This window comes from Microcaecilia unicolor, chromosome 2, assembly GCF_901765095.1.
Source record: "Microcaecilia unicolor chromosome 2, aMicUni1.1, whole genome shotgun sequence".
Lineage (NCBI taxonomy): Eukaryota > Metazoa > Chordata > Amphibia > Gymnophiona > Siphonopidae > Microcaecilia > Microcaecilia unicolor.
The window spans coordinates 177,689,868-177,713,743 of NC_044032.1; the positions used below are offsets into that span (position 1 = coordinate 177,689,868).

Sequence of the window (23,876 nt, forward strand, 5' to 3'; positions counted from 1 at the left end):
AATTTGTTATCAACCGTAATGGCAAATGCCTTTACAGTTACTTGTAAGCCACATTAAGCCTGTAAATAGGTGGGAAAAATATGGGGTACAAATGTAACAAATAATAATGATAAACTACTATTTGCATTGGTAGTTTCATTTTGAAAATTAACATAGTACATGCATTAAACACACCTACATATTAATAAAGTTGTTCATCTGGGGGGTTTCCCCTGCTAAAATCTCCACATAAAGGTGAAATTATGCCTTAATAGGTAATTTCCTTTCCTTTAGTTGGGCCGTACTGTTCTGAACAAGTAGGTTGTTATCCCTCATACCAGTGGATGGAGGTAGAGAAACTTACTTTTTCCAGTGAACTCACCAGTATAACCTGCTAGTACTCAGTGGAAAACTCCAGTATGCATCTGGAAAAGTAGCAGATAGACTCCTTGTAATGCACACACGTGCCCCAACAACAACTGCAGCTGCAATGATGAACAAGCGAGCATAACACCACAGAGTGGAACTCGCTACACTCCTACCTCCAGACTTTGTCTCTGTTCCTTTTTTTTTTTTTTTAACTGAAAGGGAAGCGCAGAACGCTCTGTGAGATCTGTGACTTATTTCTTCCATGGGAAGGTTTCAGAATGGTACGGCCAGACTAAACAAAAGGAAATTATCAGGTAAAACATAAATTTCACCTTCCTAGTCATCTGGGCCATACCGTTCTGAACAAGCGGGATGTACTGAAGCAGATCTGCTGGGTAGGGGAAGAAAAAGACCAAAATCCAAGCGGGCCTTGGCCAGTATGTCCAACCTGTAATGCATCGAAAATAGAATGCAGTGATGACCATGTCACCGCCCTACAAATCTCCAATGGGGCCACTATGTGAGCCTCCGCCCAGGAGGCAGCCTGTGCCCAAGTTGAGTGGGCTTTCAATCCCAGAGACTCTTGATGATTCCTGCAAATGTAGGCAGTCTTAATAGCCACCTTAATCTACCTTGCAATACAGGCCTTAGATGCTGTCTAGCCCTTCCAAAGGCCATGGAAAAGGACAATGAGGTGATTAGAAAGATGAAAATAATTCATCTCCTTCAGGTAGCACAGCAATGTCTGCTGGACATCCTGCTAGTGTAACCTCTGATCTGCAGGCTCAGAGCCCTCAGTTACACAGGAGGGTAAAAAGACCTCTTGGTTCACATAGAATGGAAAAATTACCTTGAGAAGAAAGGAAAGAATCATGCAAAGGGAAACCGAGTCTTTCAAAAAGGAAAGACACGGGTCCTGGCAAGAGAGAACCTGTACCTCAGACCCTTCAAGCCGAGGTGACTGCAACAAGAAAAACCGTCTTGAGCATAGTAACATATAGTAACATAGTAGATGACAGCAGAAAAAGACCTGCATGGTCCATCCAGTCTGCCCATGATGTCCTTAATGGAGGCTGACCTCAAAGGGAGTCCCAGAGAGCACCCAAACCAAATTCAGGTCCCAAGAAGGAAAGGAAAAATACACAGAAAGGTGCAAATGTGCCACCCCTTTCAAAAAGCGAATCACCTCCCCATGCATTGCCAGAGAAAAGCCCCATAACTTGCCCCAAAAGCTGAAAAGGGCCACTACCTGGACCTTCAAGATACCAAACACCAGGCCCTGATCCAGTCCCTACTGCAAAAAAACAAGGATATAGGAGGCTTTGAGCCCTTCAACAGCAACCACCCAGCACACCAACCCTCAAAAACCTTCAAAACCCACATATAAGCGAAGTTTGTGGAAGACTTCTGACACCTGAGCAAGGTAGAAACAATCACAGGCCTTTCTAAGTGCCAGAAGCCACGCCTTTCTAAGTGCCTTTCAAAGGCCAGACCATAAGCCAAAAGGGACCTGGATCCTCCATTTATATTGGACTTTGCTGGAGAAGACTCCGTCCCTCGGGCAACTGGAGTGGTTCAGCCACCAATAGCCACACCAGGTCTGCATACCAGAGATGATGGGGCCAATCCAAAGCTATCAGGATATGATGAGGATGCAGCGCAATCCTGCACTACAGCCAGCCTTTCAGGGGCCGTGGAGGAAAAACATACAAGGGATCTCATTCGGCCATGGTGATACCAGGGCACCTATTACCTCTGAGGTCAGCTCCCTCCGGCAGCTGAAGATACACTCCAATTTGGAACTGGAGCATGAAGCCATCAGGTTGCGTACATTGTTCCTGAATGAGCTGGAAGGCCAGCAACCCTGGCTTCCATTCTCCCAGATCCAGCAGAGAACAGCTGAGAAATCTGCCTGGACATTGTCCTTGCCCGAATATGGACCACCGAGAGAGCCTGTAGGTGCCTCTCTGCCCACTGACAGAGGTGCACAGCTTCTAATACCACCGCCTGACACCTGGTGCCCCTTTGTTGATGTAAGCTACTGTCATGGCATTCTCTGCCATCATTTGGACCACCTTCCCATGAAGGAAAGGCAGAAACTCTACCAAGGCCAGGTTTACCACCCGAGTTTCCAGGTGATTGATGGACCAAGACATTTCCTGTGGAGACCACCTTCCCTGTGCCACTCAGCCCAGACAGTGAGTTCCCCATTCGAGGAGACTCGCATCGGTGGTGACTATCACTCACTCCAGGAAATCCAGAAAAAAAAACCATAGGAGGTGAGGACTATCCCACCAATCAAAACTGGCTCTCATTATGGCAGGGAGTGTCAATGGGTGCTCAAAATCCTTAGAGACCGGAGCTCAGGAGGAGGGGAAGATCAACTGTAGAAGCTGCATGTGCACCCTTGCCCAAGGCACCACTTCCAGCATCGCAGCCATAGAGCTCAAAAGCTGCAGGTAGTCCTGCACCCTGGGAACTAAAAGCTCACAGAGGGGCATTTTCGACCAGGGACGCCCATATCTAAGGGACGGTGCCGCGAAGGGGCGGGGCCAACCGTATTTTCAAACGAGATAGGCATCCATCTTTTGTTTCAATAATACGGTTGGGGCCGGCCAAATGTCAGAGATGGCCTCGGAGAATACTGGAGTTTTCCACTGAGCACCAACCCCTTATACCGGTAAGCTCACTGGAAAAGATCAGTTTCTCTACCTCTATCTGCTGGAAGAAGAGGGTAACACCCACTCATGCAGGGTGGTATGGCTCCAGATGACAAGGAAATACCCAGTTTGCAACTATGCAGGCTATTTGAAACCTGCCCCCTATAGAAGCAACAGGCATGGACCCCGCAGCAGAGTATTTCTGAGCTAAGTGTGCTGTTTAGCATATTATGGTAAGCCAGACAAATGGCTCAGTGATAGCACACAAAGGTAAGTTGTCAAACTAAGGAAGTTTTTATTAGTAGCCAAAATTGGAATGCAAATATTTTCTCAGAACAATCACCAACCCCTTTGAAATGTATTACTTATGAGTTGAAAACAAGGAAACTTTAAAAACAAGTTCAGCTGAACCTTACAATTCTAATTTGATGTACTTTTCCTATTTTTATTTCTTCTAAAACAGGCAGTACAAAAAAACCCCAAAAAACACCGGCTTAAGGCCTCCCCAACTCATCAGATAAGTATAGCTTTAAGGCTATATGAGCTCTTTGAACTTACCCCTATTCTTTCTGCAGCTTCCTCATCTCAGAAGGCCCTGCAAGCTCTACTATTACCCGTGGCCGAATACCTCAAGCCTGCAGTTCACCTCTGAGCTCGGAGACAATTAAACTAACCTCGCCTCCGAAGTCCTAGACCATGGAGGGGAAAGAAAACTAAAAGGATTTTAGGATCCGGTAACCAGACAGATGGTAAGCACAAGTTACTAGTTGTTTATTTAAACCCAATTTGGAGTATGGAAAAAGTGATGTTCTTAACACATTAGGTTCTTTTGTAACATAAAAATACATTTATACATAAACTAATAGCATGAATTTTTTTAACAGGTGCAGCAGTAGAGCAACAACAGTGAAACCAACAGACAAGTATTAACCAAAGTATGTTATTTGTTCTCTCTCAATCTATAAATTTCCTTTATATTGTGTGTCTCAAGAATCAATTATGTTGAACTAGCCGTTAAGCCCGTTAAAACGGGCAAGTTTTTTGTTTTCCTATGGCCTCCCCCATCCACCAACCCTGCTCTCTCCCCTGCCCTCCCCCCATGTCCAGCAACCCTGCTCTCTCCCCTGCCCTCCCCCCATGTCCAGCAGCCCTCCTCTCTCCCCTGACCTCCCCCCCCCGTCCACCAACCCTGCTCTCTCCCCTGCCCTCCCCCCCATGTTCAACAACCCTCCTCTTTCCTATGGCCTCCCCCTAGCCACAAACCCTGCTCTCTCCCCTGCCTTCCCCTCCGTCAATCCATGTCCAGCAACCCTGCTCTCTCCCCTGCCCTCCCCCCATGTCCAGCAACCCTCCTCTTTCCCTTGGCCTCCCCCCGTCCACCAGCGCTGCTCTCTTCCCTGCCCAGCTACCCTCCTCGCCCAGCGCCTCTCACTGTCATATCAGTGCAGGGGCCCGGCACGGAGGGGGGAGGGAGCGGCAGCGGCAACATCGAGGAGGGAGGCCTTCAATTGTTGCTCTGGTTCAGTGGCTGCGGGTTCGGTTGTGATGGTGGAACAGTACTAGGGGCAGCCAAGTCTGATCCCCTACGTTATCTTCATTTGTTGTGGGAGCGGGAGCCGCTAGGAGATGGCACTGGGAGCTCTGGCCGGGAGCGGGCTTCCTCCCCTTCTCCTGCCGCGGCGCTCCTGATGCAGCGAATATACAGGAGAGTGAGTCTGTGACGGTCGCAAAGCACCAGGTTGTAACCGGACCCTTAACCTGCTAGGCAAGGATGTGTATGGTGTCCATCAACTCCTCTGCTTTTATTACCTCCTGCTATGAGTCGTCTCGTCAGCTGGCCTCCAGCGCAGTGTTCCTTTCCCTCTCTGTTCCGTCCTCTGACATCATCACATCTTGACGCGGGGGAGGGACAGAGATGGAAGTCTCTACTGCGCATTTGCGGTTGAGTCGGTCACTTGTCATTTATATGTTTGATTACTTTGTGTTTTAGGTGTGAACACCCAGATTCAGTCTCTACAACAGGTAAGTCAGATTAAACTGTGACCTTTCAGTGTCCTTTTGCATAGGAGTGAAGACTTATCTTTGGCCCTTCTTAGAGCTTCTTCGTTCTTCCCCTTGCTTGTATGTTGGAGCTCAGGATCTTCTCTTTCAGTACAGGAACCTACTGCCTCACCCTTTAAATGAAATCAACAAAAACACCTTCCTTCCTTCCTGACTAACATTGAGCCTGCAAATAGGTGGGAAAATGTGGGATACAAATGCAACGAATAAATAAATAAACAGCAGGAACAGCACTAGCTGGGATTCAGGGATAACTGTGGCTTGCTAACTAACAAAACAAATAATAATTGTATAACCTTAAATAGTTTCTCTTTTCTTGTACTGAGTTCCCTAACTAAGGAAGGGCACTCTTCATTGGATCTTGTAGTCACACTGCTCAAAGCAACATGGTCAATCCAAACTCATGCAATCTTCCACTCTAGTGCACCAGCATGTGAACACACATACTGCAAGCCCAACCTTAAGCTTGGAGACCAGTTTTCCTAGTAGCTTAACTGGGATTAATCCACTTGCATAAACCTGTCTTACACAACCTTGCACAGGGTCTCTCCACCACAGTCTTAACTGTAAACAGCACACAAACAAAAAAAACAGTTTAGTTCTCTCTTTCTCTTGTTCAAATCCAACACCTTTCACCTTCAGCACACTTCACCTGCATTCAGTGTTTCAGCACTAAACACTGGCAGGCAAATTCCCTTTCAGATTCTTAAACAGTACACAAAAAAAACATCAGTTTTAGAACTTTCTTCTTTCTCTGCTCAAATCCAACACTTTTCACCATCAACACTCTTTACCTGCATTCAGGAATTCAAAGCTCACAGAAAAACTTACTTTCACATACTTTTCTGCCTAGAAATCCTGTCATGCACTCAGAGCTCTCCCAAACACATCTTTCCTCTTCAGTGTCTTCAGCCCCTCCTCCACTTCCTGCCACAAGCTGTTGCCAAGGGACACTGGGTCTCTGAGTCACCAGCTGACCTCTGCTGGCCAATAAGGTGTCAAAACACAGGGTGTTTTCCTCATGGACACTAATTAACATTTTTTCACAATCTCCATTTTGGAAAATAACTTTCCATAGGAAATAATAGAAAAGTTATATTTTTAGCCAAAAACCCATAAAATGTCTATGCAATCAAGATCAAAATATCTTACAATCATTGGTGCCATCAAACTATAGATACAATGTATTTTTTATATGTTTAAACACACATTTAAATATATTTACAGACTTTTATCATAAATCTGTCAAAACTCTTATAAAACTAGAAATGTTCACTCAAAAAACAAATCCAACACTCAGAGCATTGAGGCAAGCCGCAGACAGCGCAGCTCCGTGCAGGACATAAGTACATAAGTAGTGCCATACTGGGAAAGACCAAAGGTCCATCTAGCCCAGCATCCTGTCACCGACAGTGGCCAATCCAGGTCAAGGGCACCTGGCACGCTCCCCAAACGTAAAAACATTCCAGACAAGTTATACCTAAAAATGCGGGATTTTTCCAAGTCCATTTAATAGCGGTCTATGGACTTGTCCTTTAGGAATCTATCTAACCCCTTTTTAAACTCCGTCAAGCTAACCGCCCGTACCACGTTCTCCGGCAACGAATTCCAGAGTCTAATTACACGTTGGGTGAAGAAAAATTTTCTCCGATTCGTTTTAAATTTACCACACTGTAGCTTCAACTCATGCCCTCTAGTCCTAGTATTTTTGGATAGCGTGAACAGTCGCTTCACATCCACCCGATCCATTCCACTCATTATTTTATACACTTCTATCATATCTCCCCTCAGCCGTCTCTTCTCCAAGCTGAAAAGCCCTAGCCTTCTCAGCCTCTCTTCATAGGAAAGTCGTCCCATCCCCACTATCATTTTCGTCGCCCTTCGCTGTACCTTTTCCAATTCTACTATATCTTTTTTGAGATACGGAGACCAGTACTGAACACAATACTCCAGGTGCGGTCGCACCATGGAGCGATACAACGGCATTATAACATCCGCACACCTGGACTCCATACCCTTCCTAATAACACCCAACATTCTATTCGCTTTCCTAGCCGCAGCAGCACACTGAGCAGAAGGTTTCAGCGTATCATCGACGACGACACCCAGATCCCTTTCTTGATCCGTAACTCCTAACGCGGAACCTTGCAAGACGTAGCTATAATTCGGGTTCCTCTTACCCACATGCATCACTTTGCACTTGTCAACATTGAACTTCATCTGCCACTTGCACGCCCATTCTCCCAGTCTCGCAAGGTCCTCCTGTAATCGTTCACATTCCTCCTGCGACTTGACGACCCTGAATAATTTTGTGTCATCGGCAAATTTAATTACCGCTGGCTTCTGGAGTCACAGCACTGGCCACCAACAATATCTGGGAGTCCAGAGCCTCCCCCAGACCCCAGGTAAAAATAAAAAAATAAATATAGCCCACCGGGTTACATTTCTTAATTTTAAACTCACTTTCAAATATAGGAATTGATCCTTTGTGTGTGGTTTTTTTTCTCCAGGAAACAGTACTTTACCAAATTCCCCCAGGCTACATACAGCAGGTAAGTAAATTCCTATGTCTCTCTTTTTGTAGTAAAATCTGTGTCTGTGGCTTGTGTTGAGGCAGAAAACACTTAGTTGAATCTTTCCTAGCTAATGTACTTTGGTCTTTCTTGAAAGCTGTTGCCCTTAGACTGCGACAATGACCTTGTGCAACATAGATGTCTTCTTCAGTAGGAACAGGATCATTCACCTCACCTAACTTTAAATAAAACAAAAGAAAGAAAACCCCTATCTCCCCTGGAAACCAGATACCTTTAATGGGCTTACCAGGAAAAAAAAACCCACTGTGGGCAAACAAAAATAATTTACCCTAACTTTCCAGGGCTTAAGCTCAGTCACTTCCCCTATCACTAGAAAGCAGCCCTTTTTGTTTTCCTCTTCTTCTTGGCTTCTTCAGGATCTCACTTCAGACTTTGAACAAACACTTCCTTGAATCACCACATGCAGCTTGGTCTGACACAAGAACAACTTACTAACCACCGTTCACCTCTAGCAATCACACTCACATACAGTATTCTCTTTTGTACCTTTTAAGTTTTTAAAACACCAAAACCACTCAAACTTTTATAAAACTTTTTCCACGTCTCAAGTTCAAACTACACCCGAACACCTTTTCTGTCCAATGGACCAGTCACCCAGTCAGAATAATTCATTGAACAACCACACCAGGCCTCACTGAAAACCTGAATGAATAGAACCACTTTCACACATCTGCACTCTTTGGCTTCCAGGGCTCCTCTCAGCAACTTCAGATGGCATAACCATGGAAACCCCTGCTTGGCTGGGTCACCTAGACTGTCAGTTTCGGCCAATCACACAGTGGTAAGAGCTTAGGTTTCTTTCAACCTGTCACTCATGGAACCCCGAATAAACATTCTAATCTCCATTTTGATTTTAAACACCTCCATAGGAAATAATGCAAAAATTGCATTTTTTTTTCAGAATTTTACAATTAAATTTAAGTCAAACCCGACCAAAACGTCTGTGCGCCCCATGCACATCTTTTCTCACAATACTATGTTCTTAGTTTTCAAAATTTCCCATATTTTGGGAAGTCATCCAATTTTCCTTAATAAAATTACTTTAAAACCCACAAGCCTCAATAGAATTACTTTAGAAAAATAAAATAAATTCCCTTAAATACCCTCCATCGAGGCAGTGGCATACAAGGGGGGGCGGTCTGCCCCGGGTGCACGCCGCTGGGGGGTGCCGCGGCGCGCCTGCTGCGAGAGTTCGCTAACTTCTCTCGTTCGCTGCAGCTCCCTCTGCCCCAGAACAGGTTACTTCCTGTTCTGGGGCAGAGGGAGCTGCAGCGAACGAGCAAAGTTAGTAAACTCGCAGCAGGCGCACGCTGCGGCACCCCCCCCCCCCCCCAGTGGCATGCACCCGGGGGGGCTCTTTCGCCGGGGGGGGGGTCGTGCTGCATCGGGGGGGGGGGGCGGGGCGCCGTCCCGGGTGTCCGCCCCCCTAGGAACGCCACTGCATCGAGGATTTAAAAAATAAAAAAATCCCAGACCTTAAAAACGTCCCAAAAGCCAACCTCAGGTTTTCCACACACAAAAGTATCATTTTGACAACACCCCCCCCCCCCCCCCCCACCGAGTTTACCTTAAGAGATTCTCAGGAACCCATAGTTACCACCAGATTTTAAATTAATTTAACACTTTAAGCAGCAGACCACACACTTCAAAAATCACATTTAAAAAACAACAAAAAAACACTTTTTTCGGGCCACCAGACCCCTTACCTTCCTCAACATAGGTGTCCCATGTGGCAACTACCTTCAGTCTGGGTCCCAATGGACAAGGGTTACCATATGGCTCCAGAAAACGGAGGACACATTGATCCAGTCCGGGTTTTGCTTCCATTGAAAGCAATGGAAGTAAAACCAAACTGGCTCAATCTGTCCCCTACGATGTACCCCTGGTGACCCAAAACGCTCTGGCTGAAAAACTACGAAATTCGTGGAACTCTGGGCTGGGCAGTTTCAAAAGTGAGCCCCAAGATGCACTTTGGGCCGAGTCAGAGCTCCGGAGACAAACTGACCATGTGCGGACTCTTGCACGTGCTCAGTTCGCTCCCTAGGCCCTAAGCTGGCCATTTTCCTGGCTTCCTTGGCCCGGGAGAGCTCATTCCCAGGCCAGACGTCATCTTGAGAGGTTGCGTTTTTCACAGTCTCCCCCCTACAGACCTCAGGGACACCTCTGGAGGTCACCAAACCTTTGGCACTGGCCACCAATGATCCCTATAGGCCATCAGGCCCCCGGAATGGCATGAGAATGGACACAGACCTACCTACTCAGCGGGGCATCACCTTCCCTCCCTCCAGGTAACAAATTTTAACCCCTTAAAGGGGGGGGGGGTTACATTACTGCTACATTGTCTGGGCTAGACTAAAGAGCAGAGAGAATAAAAATGGAGGCAAAATTGTAGGTTGTCTCAGATCAAGGTTCTCTGCACTGAACCACAAGTTGGACAGGTTCCAATTAAGCCAGCAGCCCAAAGAAGGAAGCAGTATTTGCCAGGTACAAAAATTAAGTTTATTCACTCATGTAAACAGTACACGTCAAGTATCACAAAAATCTACTCCAGTTTCGACAGTTCAATATACCCACATTTACAAACTGCACACAGTTCTTGAATTAAACAGCACTCAATTTGAATTTAATGTGCACCTCTGTCAGTTAAGAGAGTACAAAATGCTAAGATTGCTTAAAAATAACATGTACAGAAAGACACATAAAACCTAACAAATCCAAAATCAAATACAGTCTGCCATCATATGGTGGCACATTCTGAGATCCTGTAATCTAAGATGAGAATGGTTATAAGGATTGCTATTTGCAACAACCACACACTGGAATTGCTTTTCCTCAGAAATACAAATTTATATGAACAGTTTGCACATTGTGAGAAAAAAAAACACATTCACTGGCTTTTCTATCCCTCATATTTTGTCTGAAGATGCGAATCATGTTCCCTGAGGCTTAAAAATAATGTATTAAATCTACTGATTATGGAACCATAATGTTTGCTTGCTCATATAATATAGACTAAAACAGTATAGTCTATGATATGCATATATTTTGGAAAAGGACTCCATGTTTATATAACATCTTGCGCATTAATTTAAAAAATTGTATATATATATATATATATATATATATATATATATATATATATATATATATATATATATATATATATAAAAGAGAAATCCTACAATGTGAACTGGTTAAGTAGCATCATGTGGTTACATTAAATGTAATCAATCTGTGGTTCTACCTCAGTACACTGTCTATACTACAAACACAAACTTTTAAATCACAAACCTTCCATCCATTTGAAGCCTATATTACATTTCTTGGTAAGCTGATTAGACAGGCCATACTTTCTGAACTACTAGATTTTGTAAAGAATCACAGTCTATGACCCTCTCAAGACAGGTTATTGCATACTGTAGGTGCAAAACTAAAATCCCTCTGAACTCTCTGCTGGATTTCCTGCAAAAAGACTGGTGGAGAGGGAGCAATTATGGGCCTTTCTGGATATTTCTTCAGCCTTTGACACACAGAACTAGTTATCTAAAAGCCTTTAACTTTAAAACTATTATTCAAACCTTTCCTAATGAGTAGTTTACAAAGTGTTTAGGGGGAAAGGGGAGACAACTGTTCCAACCAGTAACATATTTCTGGGATTCTAGAGGGCTCCCATTCTGTCCCCAATGCTACTCAACATATACCTTAGATGTACAGAAAAATTGCTTTGGGTCAGATACAGGATTTATGGTGATGATAGCCGTTTCTTTCTCTGTTGCCCAATAGTCAATGGCAGTGTTTTCCAACCCCTCCTGGAGGATGTGGAAGCATTCAATTTTGCCTACGCCCACAAAAAAAAACAAAAAAACAAGGAATAAATAGGATGTTGAGGGCTCTAGCAGATTATTATCCTTGATACAGGTACATTGACCATCTCCCAAATAATGCACCCATAAAATGCCTTTACTGCTTGGAAAATTATGATGCTCCTGAAATGGAATCTGATAGTACCAGAGAAGAATATACACACCCAGTGTTTACAAAATCCTCAAAACAGTTATGCCCACAGCAGGCCCTGAGGGCAAGAAGAAAGAACTGTCTATAACATGTGATCAATCTGCATACAATGGAAGCAGTGCATGCAAATCAATCTCATATATATTCATTGTGGAAATCTTGAAAACCTGACTGGGATGTGGCCCTCAAGGAACATGGTTGCCCTCGCCTGTTCTATCAAGATCTTACACTGTACCTTACTATTCAGCCATTTTGTAGTGGGGGGGGGGGGGTATCAAGGCAAGGTAAAAGGCGAATTTTTACCACACCTTGATTTACCACGGGAGTCCACGATTTGCAGTGTAACAGTTCAGCAGGTTGCCAACTCCCATAGTACGTGAATAACGCTGTTTGCAAGCTACCTCACAAGCAGCATTATTCCAGCAGCCTGGGAGCATCAGGCCACATTTTATGGTAGTCATCAGAGCTCCACCCCTCCTCCCCAATTCAAGTCCCCCACCCCCCTAAAAGGATGCACCAATTCTTTCCATGGTGATCCAGTGGAAATCGGGCAGGAGCAATCCCCAGTCGCTCCTGTCTCAGTGTCGGGGGTGCATCATGAAGCAACAATAATAATGTTGTAGTGTATTTCAGACTTGTGTGATAAATATAGGACATGCCTCGACAGGACCTAGCCACCAGAGGGAGCTCTTATGGTGGAAGACTGCTATAATGACCTGAAGGGAGTGACTAGAGGGAGCTCAGGAGTAGAAGAAGCCTGCTTAGATAGGTGGCTACCACTAGACAGCATTCTAATGGTGGAGGCCCTTGTGTTATTTTGTAGAGGCTACTAAGGGCAGCCCTGCCTCAGTGATAGCCCTGACACAGATAGCTGATGAGGGGGAGAGGTGGTGGTTACCCTTGTGTTAAGTTGAAAAGGAAGGGCATGTGGCAAAAGGTAGGAATAGTTTCCTTCAGAAGGCAAGCCCATTGGATAAGGTTCTACACCTTTTCCAGAATACAGGAGGAGCCCAGGAAAGGGTGGTAGGAAGCAGCCCTTTAAAAACGCCTTTGCCCAAGAAGAGAAGGAGAAGGGGCCATCCAAGAAGAATGAAGGATTGCAAGTGACTGATGACTGGACACTAAAGGAAAGGATCCATGAAGATGGGCTGGAAACCCTAGGGCTTGGACCCCAAAGGAAGATCCCTAAAGAAAGATAAGGTATTCACCTGAAGTCCAGAATAATGGGGAGGATAAGGAACTTTGATTTGGCCATAGTGTGGAGGTTAACATTGTGGACCTTGCAATAAGACTCTAATATCAACTGCCAGGGGTAGAGGACAGGATTGAAAAGTTGAGGTGAAGTGAAATCCTGTCCAAGGGGTGGTGGCTGTTTATATCTAAGACCCTCATCTCTCCCAGTGGAGGGCTCAGCTGAAGAGAGTGTAATGAATTGTTTGTTGAAAGAAGAGTAATCCCTACAGAGTGGTTAACAGAAGCTAATTGGCGTGGATTTGCATTTATAATGGTAAATTTGCATATCCTGGGAAGCTGGCTAACCGAGTATTGTATAACTGACCCACACATTCTCCCAGTGGAGGGCTCAGTTCAAGAGTGTTTGCTAAAGTGATGCAAGAAGAATACCTCTTCAGAGTAATTAAAGTATAGCCCATGAAAGAAGATTTGCCTTCTGAGTAGTTAATTTGCATATACTGTGAAACCTGTTTGTCAAGTGGTATTCTCTAGACAGATCGCCAGGTGGCGCAAGGAGGGTAACAGAGCTGAGACATGTTACAGGGGGAAAACTTCAGAGGGGGGATGTTGGATGAAACAACAGATGGCTTATGATTATTCACCCTGAGTACAAGGGAAGCCTTGCAGATTGACTTTGAAAGGGAAATAAAGCACTTCAAAGAGAATATTCCTATGGATTCTTTTTTTGTGGAAGCATTGCCTGCTAAGAAGAAGAGAATGCTACATGGTTACCTCCTATTAAAAGGGAGGAGGAGCCTACTGGAGTTTCCATCACATTTCCATGAATGAGGGAAGTGTTGGTGGGAGGAACTCAAGACATCACTTCCTGTTGAAAGGGTGAATGTCACACTTGCTATACCGCAATTCATAAAAATATAACAAAGTTGTTTACAACACTACCAATACAGAAAGGAAACAAAAGACTTCAATGCATATGCTGGTCATCCTACCTCATTCTCAAACTAAGAGTAAAGGCTCACCAAGTACCTGTTGAAAGAATGTCTTGAAAGCAGTGTTAAAATGAGGTAGGGTAGGCTCATGCCAAACATGGTTAGCTAAGGAATTAGATAATAAAAGAACAAGGATGCAAAACCCAGATTCCTTAATAATGGCCCCCTGTACTTGCAATGGTGGGGGGGGGAGGGGATCTCAAGCAGTTTATCATTTTAAGATTGAAGAAGACAGGTATATTTAAGAGTGCATCAAAGAGAGACTCAACCCTCATACACATTTAAATGCAGAACTACAATTTTAAATGTTATTCGGAAGCTCACTGGAAGCCAGTAGTATTATGCATCCTAAATTCCTGCTTTACTGTCATGGACTCACAAACTCCCAACGCACTTTCACACACAGACCACTGTTGCCTCACCTATCCAACACAAAGGGTCTACATTCCTGTCCATCATATACATTTCTGGACATAGTACTTTTTAAGCTAGGGTCCTATGCATACCTCCTGCTGTTGCTACTCTAAACCAAATTTGGTTAGAAAAGGACAACTACTGGAACTTTTCTTACCCTTTCTCTATCCCGTGATTAGAATCATCAAAGAGCACAGGATACATGTTAGCAGATACTAGGCAGCACAGATAACAGCCCTTTAAATATTGATAGTGTGCCACATTGGTGGTGGTACCTGTTCAAAGGGACAGTGTTGCAAATCACATATGCCCTCTTTTGAAGATGTAGGGTTTTAAAATTTATTTTATCTATATTTTTCCAAAAATATCCACAGTGGAACACGACTCTACAGAAACATTAAAGTGTAACAAACTAATATTAAGTCTAAACTAAAACCCATAAAACTTGATACTTGCATCCTTTCTCCCCCACTTTCTTTCACAATCAGAGTAGGGAAAAAAAGAATAAACCAGCAAAAGACATCTACAACTTATTTAGTTAGGAAAGAGCCAGGTTTCTAATTTTTTTTTCCATTATATTCTGTAATCTAGATCTTACCTTCAATCCTCTGGAAGCTGATTATACAACTTGGGAACCACAATCTCATCTTCTTAAACAAAGGGACCATCAAACACACTACCTGACTAGAGCTTCATGCTTGATTGGGCACATACCACTGTAGCACTAAAAGTTAAGGCCAGCAGCTTAAAGTGGATCCTGGCTTTCACCACCAACCAGTGTAAGATTGTCAAAACAGGGAAGTTGGCATCCATTCTGGACATCTCATTATCATCTGTGTATTTTAAATCTCTTGAAGGTACTGCAATAGCCTACTAGCATCCCCACATACAGACCATTACAAATCACCTAGATGGGGGTTCACCAGTGCTTGGACCACAGTATGAAATATGTTATGCTCCAAACACAAATCCATTCTTTTTACTTGTACCACGTAGTTCTCATCACTGTAGATACCTGCACCTTCCCCACTCCTGATGCAAATAAAATCCCACATATTTAACCTCCTTTATGGAAGACAATATCTCAAAACCTAATTTAATTTGCACTACACCTTGAGCGGGGTTTTCTAACCCTGCAAGCAGAATCTTAGCAGTATTCACCGTCAACTAACTAGCCAACAGCCAACCAGACAAAAGTCAAACCTATATCAATCTGCCCTGTCCTCTCTTAAGGTAAGAAGCAGCTGAATATCGTCTGTGTACATAAATCCTTGAAAACTCAACTGATTATCGATCTACCCAAAAGTTGAAAAAAAAAATATTAAATAATGGAGGAGAAACAGGGACACTGGGAAACACCACAGTGCAAGTAGACAGGTAAGTCATCTCACCCTCCAGCACAATACTTGCAATCTGTTCTTTCAAAACAACTGGAGGCACTGATGGGCCTTACTAATTACCCCTAAATCCCTACATTTAGCTAAAAGCAACCCAGGGTCCCCAAATCTAAAGTATAGGACAAACTGAACAAAAACTAGAAAATCTTGATTCCCTAACCCCCTCCAAATTCCTTCCTTTTTCCAGTTTTGCACTTGTAGCCTTTCACAACCTCACCCAGACATGCATGGGAGTGTAGGAGTATTTGCTGTGATCTCACCCACCCTGTGTGCAAATGAGAGCACCTTTACAGCCAAAATGGACGCTGCAACCTTTCACCTATATGTCTGACTACCAACTGTGCAGAAGTCAGCATTTCAGCTTGTAATAGATTTACTGAAGCCTGCACCACCTTCAAGGTCACTCCTCGAGGGAGAGAGAGAGAGAGAGCGTACGAGATAAGACGGACAAAGGAAGCTTCATACAGATGCTGGGAGTACATGGTGGGATTATTTCTGATTGGCTCCCAGAAAACTGATTGGTCTGAGAAGCGGGAACAGAAGAAGTTAGTTGCTGAGGAACCGAGGAGAGAAGAACAGAAGAAAAGAGGAGAAGAACACTTGCATTTCTGCAAGCACCTGATTTACCTGAGAGACTTACGGATAATACCTGGCAAAGCTTTTCCCCAGGTTACAGCTGTCTACAGGATCTATACTGCGTCTGTATCATCTGTGGCTGATCAAGACAAGTGCATCACCTGAGCTTGTGGGACCTCGCTGAGACCTTCGGCTGAGGTATCGGAAGGAATCTGATCTGGTGACCGGGACGGTGAGATCATAGTTTACTTCCTTCAGGCTGGGTTAGATAATTAGTCTGTGCTCGGACCCATCAGATGTGTGACGTCAGGATTTATGATCTAGTTGCTGTTAGCCTAGTATAAGATTTGTGTGGTAATCATTAGGATCTTGGTATTGTGTTTATCTGTCATTACAGATTAGCCAATAGGATAATCATAGTTATTCTCTATATTTTTGGTATCATTGTGCATGCAATCAGGAATTGCTGATGCTATAAGCTGATAAGAGTTTTCTATATTTTTGTATATAACGCTGTATAAATAAACTAATATATTCCATTGGTCTGTCCGTTATTTTCCATGCAGCTAAGGTTGGGCAGAGGCCACGCCCCCTAGACATAAGCGAGTACATAGGTAGGAATTGGCCTCTTACAAAATATATATATAACCACCTACAGGAGCAGCAAGAGAAAAATTAACTCACCCAGTGGTTCTGGAAATCCATCATCCTCTTTCTTGCTTCCCTTACTACCCCATGCAAGGGGAAATTGTTTAAAACATTTTTACATATTATTATTATTATTAGCATTCCAGAAAATACTTTTCTTTTTGGTCAACATTTGGTATATTTTGGGGAGTTTGTTAACGAACGGTCTCTAAATTAGTTTATTTTGCATATACTTTGACAGGAATGAACCTCACAGTGCACTGCTTACATAAACCGTCTCAGTGCAGGGAGATGAGACTGTGTAAAGGAAGATCCACAGAGTATATGCTTGTGAGCAATTGTGTAAAAACAGTATGAACTGGAGGAGTTAGGGACAAAGGGCTAGATTTTATACATTGCACCTAAAAAATATCAGCGCTAAAATCAGTGCTAAGCGTATTCTATATTCAGCTACTAGATTTAGGCACCAATTATAAATACACTTAGTTGATATCTTAGCGCCTAAAACTACATGCATCCATTTATACCAACAAAAACGTGGCATAAATCCCAGCACAAAGATTTAGGTACACTGGGCCATATTATGTAACTACACATGTGAATTTTGGAAAGCCCATGAAATACCAATTTCCCCACCCATAACCATGCCTCTTTTTGTCTGCGTGCATTAGAAGTTTGGTGCACTTCGATACAGAATATGCTTAGCGAGTTGTGCGCATAAATTCAAATCGGTGCCAATTAGTGCTCATTACTGCTTGTTAAATGCGGTTATCAGCACTCATTAGCTTGTTAAGCTACGCTCATAGGAGCAGATTCCACCGGGAGGCTATTCCACGAATTCACCACCCTTGCTATGAAGAAGTATTTCCTCAGGTTAATTCTTTTTTTTTTTAAGTTTTATAACGTACAATTTTAACAAATGTACAAGAAATGGAATCCAGGAAACATTTAAATCATAAAGGAAAACCACAAGCCCTCATCAAGGGAAGGTGTATTGACTATTACCAAATAAAATATAAGGGAAATTAAGTTAGCCTAAACTAACCTAAATGGTACCAAATATATTTCTACTACTCACAATGTCCAAAAAAGCTACTTCTCATGACCTCTTCTTAAATATTGCTCCAATTGCAACCAAAATACCAAAAGATAAGTTCTTTATCCTGAAATAAAAGGATACATTTATAAGGAAACTAAGAAAAAAGTAGCACCCACAGCAAGAACCCTAGGCTTCAACGCTAAAAAAAAAAGCCTTGCGCCTTCGTTGAGACATCAGGAAAGATACATGTTTTTGCACCACAAAATTGCACATTTTTTAACAAAATATCTCTTCATTATCAAATTTGTATCCATATCAGAAGCCAGGGTAAACTGATCATTGGTCACATCTTGAGTAGACAAGCTTGGAAGCCACTAGTGCATGTAAACATAGAAACAGAGAAAAATGTAGATGCCATCTACTCTCCCAATCACTCCCTTACAGATCCAATGTACTTGTCCCAAGCTCTCTTCAATTCAGATACTGTTTTCGTCTCCACCACTTCCACCAGGAGGCTGTTCCACAAATTCACAACCCTTTCCATGAAGAAGTATTCCCTCAGGTTACTTCTCAGTCTATCACTTTCACCTTCATCCTATGCCCCCTCATTTCTTAGCTTCTTTTCAATTTAGACTCTCCTCCTGTGCATTTATGCTGCCAGGGTATTTAAATGTCTCAATTATATCTCCCCCTCCCGCCTTTCTTCCAAAGTATACAAATTGAGATCTTTAAGTCTGCCCCCATACGCTTTATAATGAAGACAACTGATCATTTTAGTATCCACCCTGTGAACCAACTCCATCCTGTTTATATCTTCTTGGAGGTGCAATCTCCAGAATTGTACACAATATTCTAAATAAGATCTCATTACCTAAATCCAACAACACAAAGAAATACAAACTTCTATTGAACTTTATATTCGTTATATAACTTCCCTCTTTATGATCCCTTGATGTGTCTGTTTATATCTATTTCATTGTAAATAACTTCAATCTATATTTGCTTCTTCACCGTAGGTGGCTATTGCCTCACGGCACTATGTAAGCCACATTACTACTACTACTACTACTATTTAGCATTTCTATAGCGCTACAAAGCATACGCAGTGCTGCACAAACATAGAAGAAAGACAGTCCCTGCTCAAAGAGCTTACAATCTAATAGACAAAAAATAAATAAAGTAAGCAAATCAAATCAATTAATGTGAACGGGAAGGAAGAGAGGAGGGTAGGTGGAGGCGAGTGGTTACAAGTGGTTACGAGTCAAAAGCAATGTTAAAGAGGTGGGCTTTCAGTCTAGATTTAAAGGTGGCCAAGGATGGGGCAAGACGTAGGGGCTTAGGAAGTTTATTCCAGGCGTAGGGTGCAGCGAGACAAAAGGCGCGAAGTCTGGAGTTGGCAGTAGTGGAGAAGGGAACAGATAAGAAGGATTTATCCATGGAGCGGAGTGCACGGGAAGGGGTGTAGGGATGGACGAGTGTGGAGAGATACTGGGGAGCAGCAGAGTGAGTACATTTATAGGTTAGTAGAAGAAGTTTGAACAGGATGCGAAAACGGATAGGGAGCCAGTGAAGGGTCTTGAGGAGAGGGGTAGTATGAGTAAAGCGACCCTGGCGGAAGATGAGACGGGCAGCAGAGTTTTGAACCGACTGGAGAGGGGAGAGGTGACTAAGTGGGAGGCCAGCAAGAAGCAGATTGCAGTAGTCTAAACGAGAGGTGACAAGGGTGTGGATGAGGGTTTTGGTAGAGTACTCGGAAAGAAAGGGGCGGATTTTACGGATGTTGTAAAGAAAGAAACGACAGGTCTTGGCAATCTGCTGGATATGAGCAGAGAAGGAGAGAGAAGAGTCAAAGATGACCCCAAGGTTTCGAGCTGAGGAGACAGGGAGAATGAGAGAGCCATCAACAGAAATAGAAAATGGGGGGAGCGGGGAAGTGGGTTTGGGGGGGAAAATGAGAAGCTCGGTTTTGGTCATATTTAATTTCAGGTGGCGTTGAGACATCCAGACAGCAATGTCAGACAAGCACGCTGAAACTTTGGTTTGGATGCAAGGTGAGATATCAGGGGTAGAAAGGTAGATTTGGGAGTCATCAGCATAGAGATGGTAGGAAAAGCCATGAGATGAGATTAATGAACCAAGGGAAGAAGTGTAGATAGAAAAGAGGAGGGGACCAAGAACAGAACACATTGAGCCTGCAAATAGGTAGGAAAATGTGGGGTACAAATGTAACAAATAAATAAATAAAAATAAATAAATCTTATACAGGGGCATCATCACCTCCTTTTTCCTACAGGCTACAGAATGACACAGGGCCGGGGAGCCACAGTAACCGTGGGGATGGAGATGAGAACAGAGTCCCCTGGGATGTGGTAGGGACAGAGCCTGTGGACCGGGGGGGTGGGGAGACAAATCTCATGGGGATGGGGTGGGGACAAACTTTGTCCTCGTGTCATTTGAAGCCTGTTAATCAGAGGCGTACCAAGGGGGGGGGGGGCGGTCCGCCCCGGGTGCACGCTGCTGGGGTGTGCCGCGCGCCGGTCAGCTTCGTTCGTTTCCATGCTCCCTCTGCCCCAGAACAGGAAGTAACCTGTTCCGGGGCAGAGGGAGCATGGAAACGAACGAAGCTGACCGGCGCACGCGGCACCCCCTCCAGCGGTGTGCACCCGGGGGAGGGGGTTCTTTTGCCGGGGTGGGGGGGTGTCCTTTTGCCGGGGGGGGGGCGCATCGGCGATCCGCCCCAGGTGTCAGCCCCCCTAGGAACGCCACTGCTGTTAATCAACTGAACTGTTATTTATGTTTGAGTGATGCAGACGACGATATTTAGATTTTGGGGGGGGGGGGGGGGAACAAGCAAACATGCTGGCCACCACAACTAGCAAAATTTGTATGGGGGATCCTGTACATTCCTGCTACCATCACATCTTCTAAGAAGACAAGTTGCTTGTTTTTATTGTTGTTTTCTAATTGTGATTTATAAACAACAGTTGCACAGCATATTGTTCCTTTTCATACTTTAATAAAAAGATTTAAATATAAAATCATAAATGTTTGAGGCTTCTACAGATGAGGACAGAGCCCATGGGGATGAGATGGGGACAGAACCTACGGGGCGGGGACGGAGAGAGGGCCCACAGGGATAGGGTGGGGATGGAGACAGAACCAACAGGGCGGGGATGGGGACAAACTTTTGTTTGCTGATTTACACACTGAATAGCAGCCAAATAGTCCCCTTTTTCACAGTAGATAATCAGGATAACCTGATATTCAGTAGCTATTCTCCCCCTGGAGGCCAAAAATGCCGGTGATGAATCTACTATGGTTGTACTCTCATCTAGATCAACCCAAACAAGTTAATCCACTCTACGTTCTATCCCATCATATGCACTGAAATGCAGCCCAACTTTCATTAGAGAAATCAGAACTCCTCCTCCAAGCCAGCAATGGGTTAAACCAGGACTGGATCAGCCTGTTCAAGCTGGCAACCCTATCACTAACTCCTATGTAAAGTACATGATTCTTGTTCATAGTCTGTATTCATATGTGGATCACGCTGCATACATGCAGAAGTAAGAAACTGCTCTACTGGATAGACCATCAGTCTGTATGGAAGAGGATCCTATTTAAATTAGCTGTAAAATTCACAAGACACTGAGACTAGGGACAAAAGGGGGGAGAGATACACCTTTAAATTGTCTTGTTGTGAGACTGTCTAGAAATAACCATCAATCTCTAAGGCTTCCATTAAAACAATTATAAAATCTCTCAGTTACATCCTAACGCATTGGCCTGGAGAAAACAATATTGACATGAATTACATTAGCAGTGGAATGTAATAAGGACATAGAGAAGGAGAATATCATCACTTTAGAAAAGCTCTTACATGAATAATTAATGGGTTGCTAGTCCAAATAAAAAGGACATATTTCTCTGTGGATGACATGCAGTTAATTTGTTCAGGGGCTACTGTCAGCCTTGGCATTAACCAAACTAACAACTACAACAGGCAATACATTAATCCCAATTTTCTTGACAAAACACTAAATATTTGTGACAAAGAGATTTTAAAATCCAGGGTCTAAAACAAGCACACACTATTAAAAAATCACTACTACTTCATGGCAGACAATTTAACTAAACATTTATCTCAATAGCAATTAAAAACGCTTTTGTATTAATCTGTCTAGCTTGCTTATATGGTAAAATTACCTGTTTAGGAAGCCGGAAAAGGGAGTTTTTATAGAATATATCCTTGGCTTGGCTCCATGTTCCATCAATAATAATGATAGTACATGGAAACTGAGAAGGTACACAGGCCACTTCTTCAAGATTAACAGCTTGCATTCCAGGATACAAAATTAGGGTACCAGGATGTCTGCACACAGCCGCAAGTTCAGGGTGCCTATAAACAAGAGCAAAACAACATTACTTTCCCGTTTGTTTTGAAATTGGAAAACATCATAAAATATTTATAGGTGTCAACCTGAGACAATACATATAAAGAACAAAACTGTAAGGATAAGATGTAAAACCTGCAAAATTGCCCTTTTTTTCTTTCTTTCTCCCTGCAATTTTGAGGTTTATTAAATATTTATGTTTTAAACCTGAGAGGATACTTCAACCCCCTTATTATATTTACATATTCTTTTGTTGCAGTTGTTAAATGCCTTAGAACTTAAATCTCAGAGAAAATAAAATCTTGTTGCTGGTTTACTGAGAATCTGACTATTTTTCAATTATTTTTATTTTGGATTTGCTCCTCTTTGGTCAGCAAAAATGCTTTGAGTCCTTTCCTATTTTCCCTGTGTATCACTGTACTCATTTCTCGCAGCTGTCAAGTTACCTGGTTCTAGGAAGGAGACTTTTTGGTCACTCCAGGTTTTGAACTTACATCATTATTAATATTATTATTATTATTAATAATAATAATTTACGTAGCACGAACCAGATGCACCCCACACTGTAGAGAGACATATAATTAACAGACCCTTCTCCTTAGCATTTACAATTTAGTCAAGACTGACAGACAAGGCACACAACAAAAACCAAGAGGATATGAGTTAAGGCAGCAAAGGTGTGACTGAGAAGAATCCCATTCACTTCCCATGGGCTTCCTCTCATTTGTCATGCAAGAAGTGCTAGTGCGGCTTTGTAAAAGAGGTCCTAAGTGAATATAGGATCATCAAATTTGACGTGCGACCATAAATACTGAAAGGAGACCTTGGTTTATGTACCTTTGTTAAATGTTAGACCTATCAGTTCATGTGATAGATCTAACATTTAACATTTAAGTTTTAAAAGTGGACTCAAAGAGATGAAATTATAGACTGAAACTGAATCTGGATTTTTAGATTAATTTGCCTTTTCCGTATCTGAGCTCAAGGCAAGTTACAATAAAGGTATACAAATTATTTCCCTGTCCCAGTGGGATTACAATCAATCAAAGTTGTTCCTGAAAAAATGGAGGTTGAAGTGATCTGCCCAAGGTTACAAGGAATGTCAGTGGAAGAAGGGGGAATCCTGGTCATAGAGGAACCCCTGGTGCATGCGTTCAGGAAGCCTATTCCAGGCATTTGGAGCTGCAAGGTATAAAGTGTGAACTGAAACATGGCTGCGAGAGAGAAGAGCAGAGAAAACTATAAGTTGTCTGATGAACGAAGTTGGGGAAGATGAGAGTAAGAGGAAAGAAGAGAAGTAATAAGCAGCTGTGACTTAAACACATTAGTAAGCAAGTACAGTGACTTCACAGCCTTACACATTTTTCTACATTGTGCTAATACATACAATTCAAAAATGCATTACAGTAGGAGTTTGTTTCACTGATCTACACAACATAATACACTTCCAACCTGACAACACTATTATTATAAATAAGAAACCAAGAGATCATGTGGTGCCAAGGAGCGGAAAAGATGTTGATTTCTCTGCTCCTGGTCAGTTCTGCT

General features: G+C 43.2%; 1 protein-coding gene across 1 annotated transcript in view; it reads right to left on the reverse strand.

The window, feature by feature from the left end:
• Window positions 1-23,876, reverse strand: part of DTWD2 (DTW domain containing 2) — a 231,184-nt gene that overhangs the window by 96,137 nt on the left and 111,171 nt on the right. Inside the window, exon 5 of the mRNA XM_030191956.1 lies at window positions 22,141-22,333. Coding sequence (XP_030047816.1) covers window positions 22,141-22,333 — 193 coding nt within the window. The remainder of the gene's footprint in view (window positions 1-22,140; window positions 22,334-23,876) is intronic.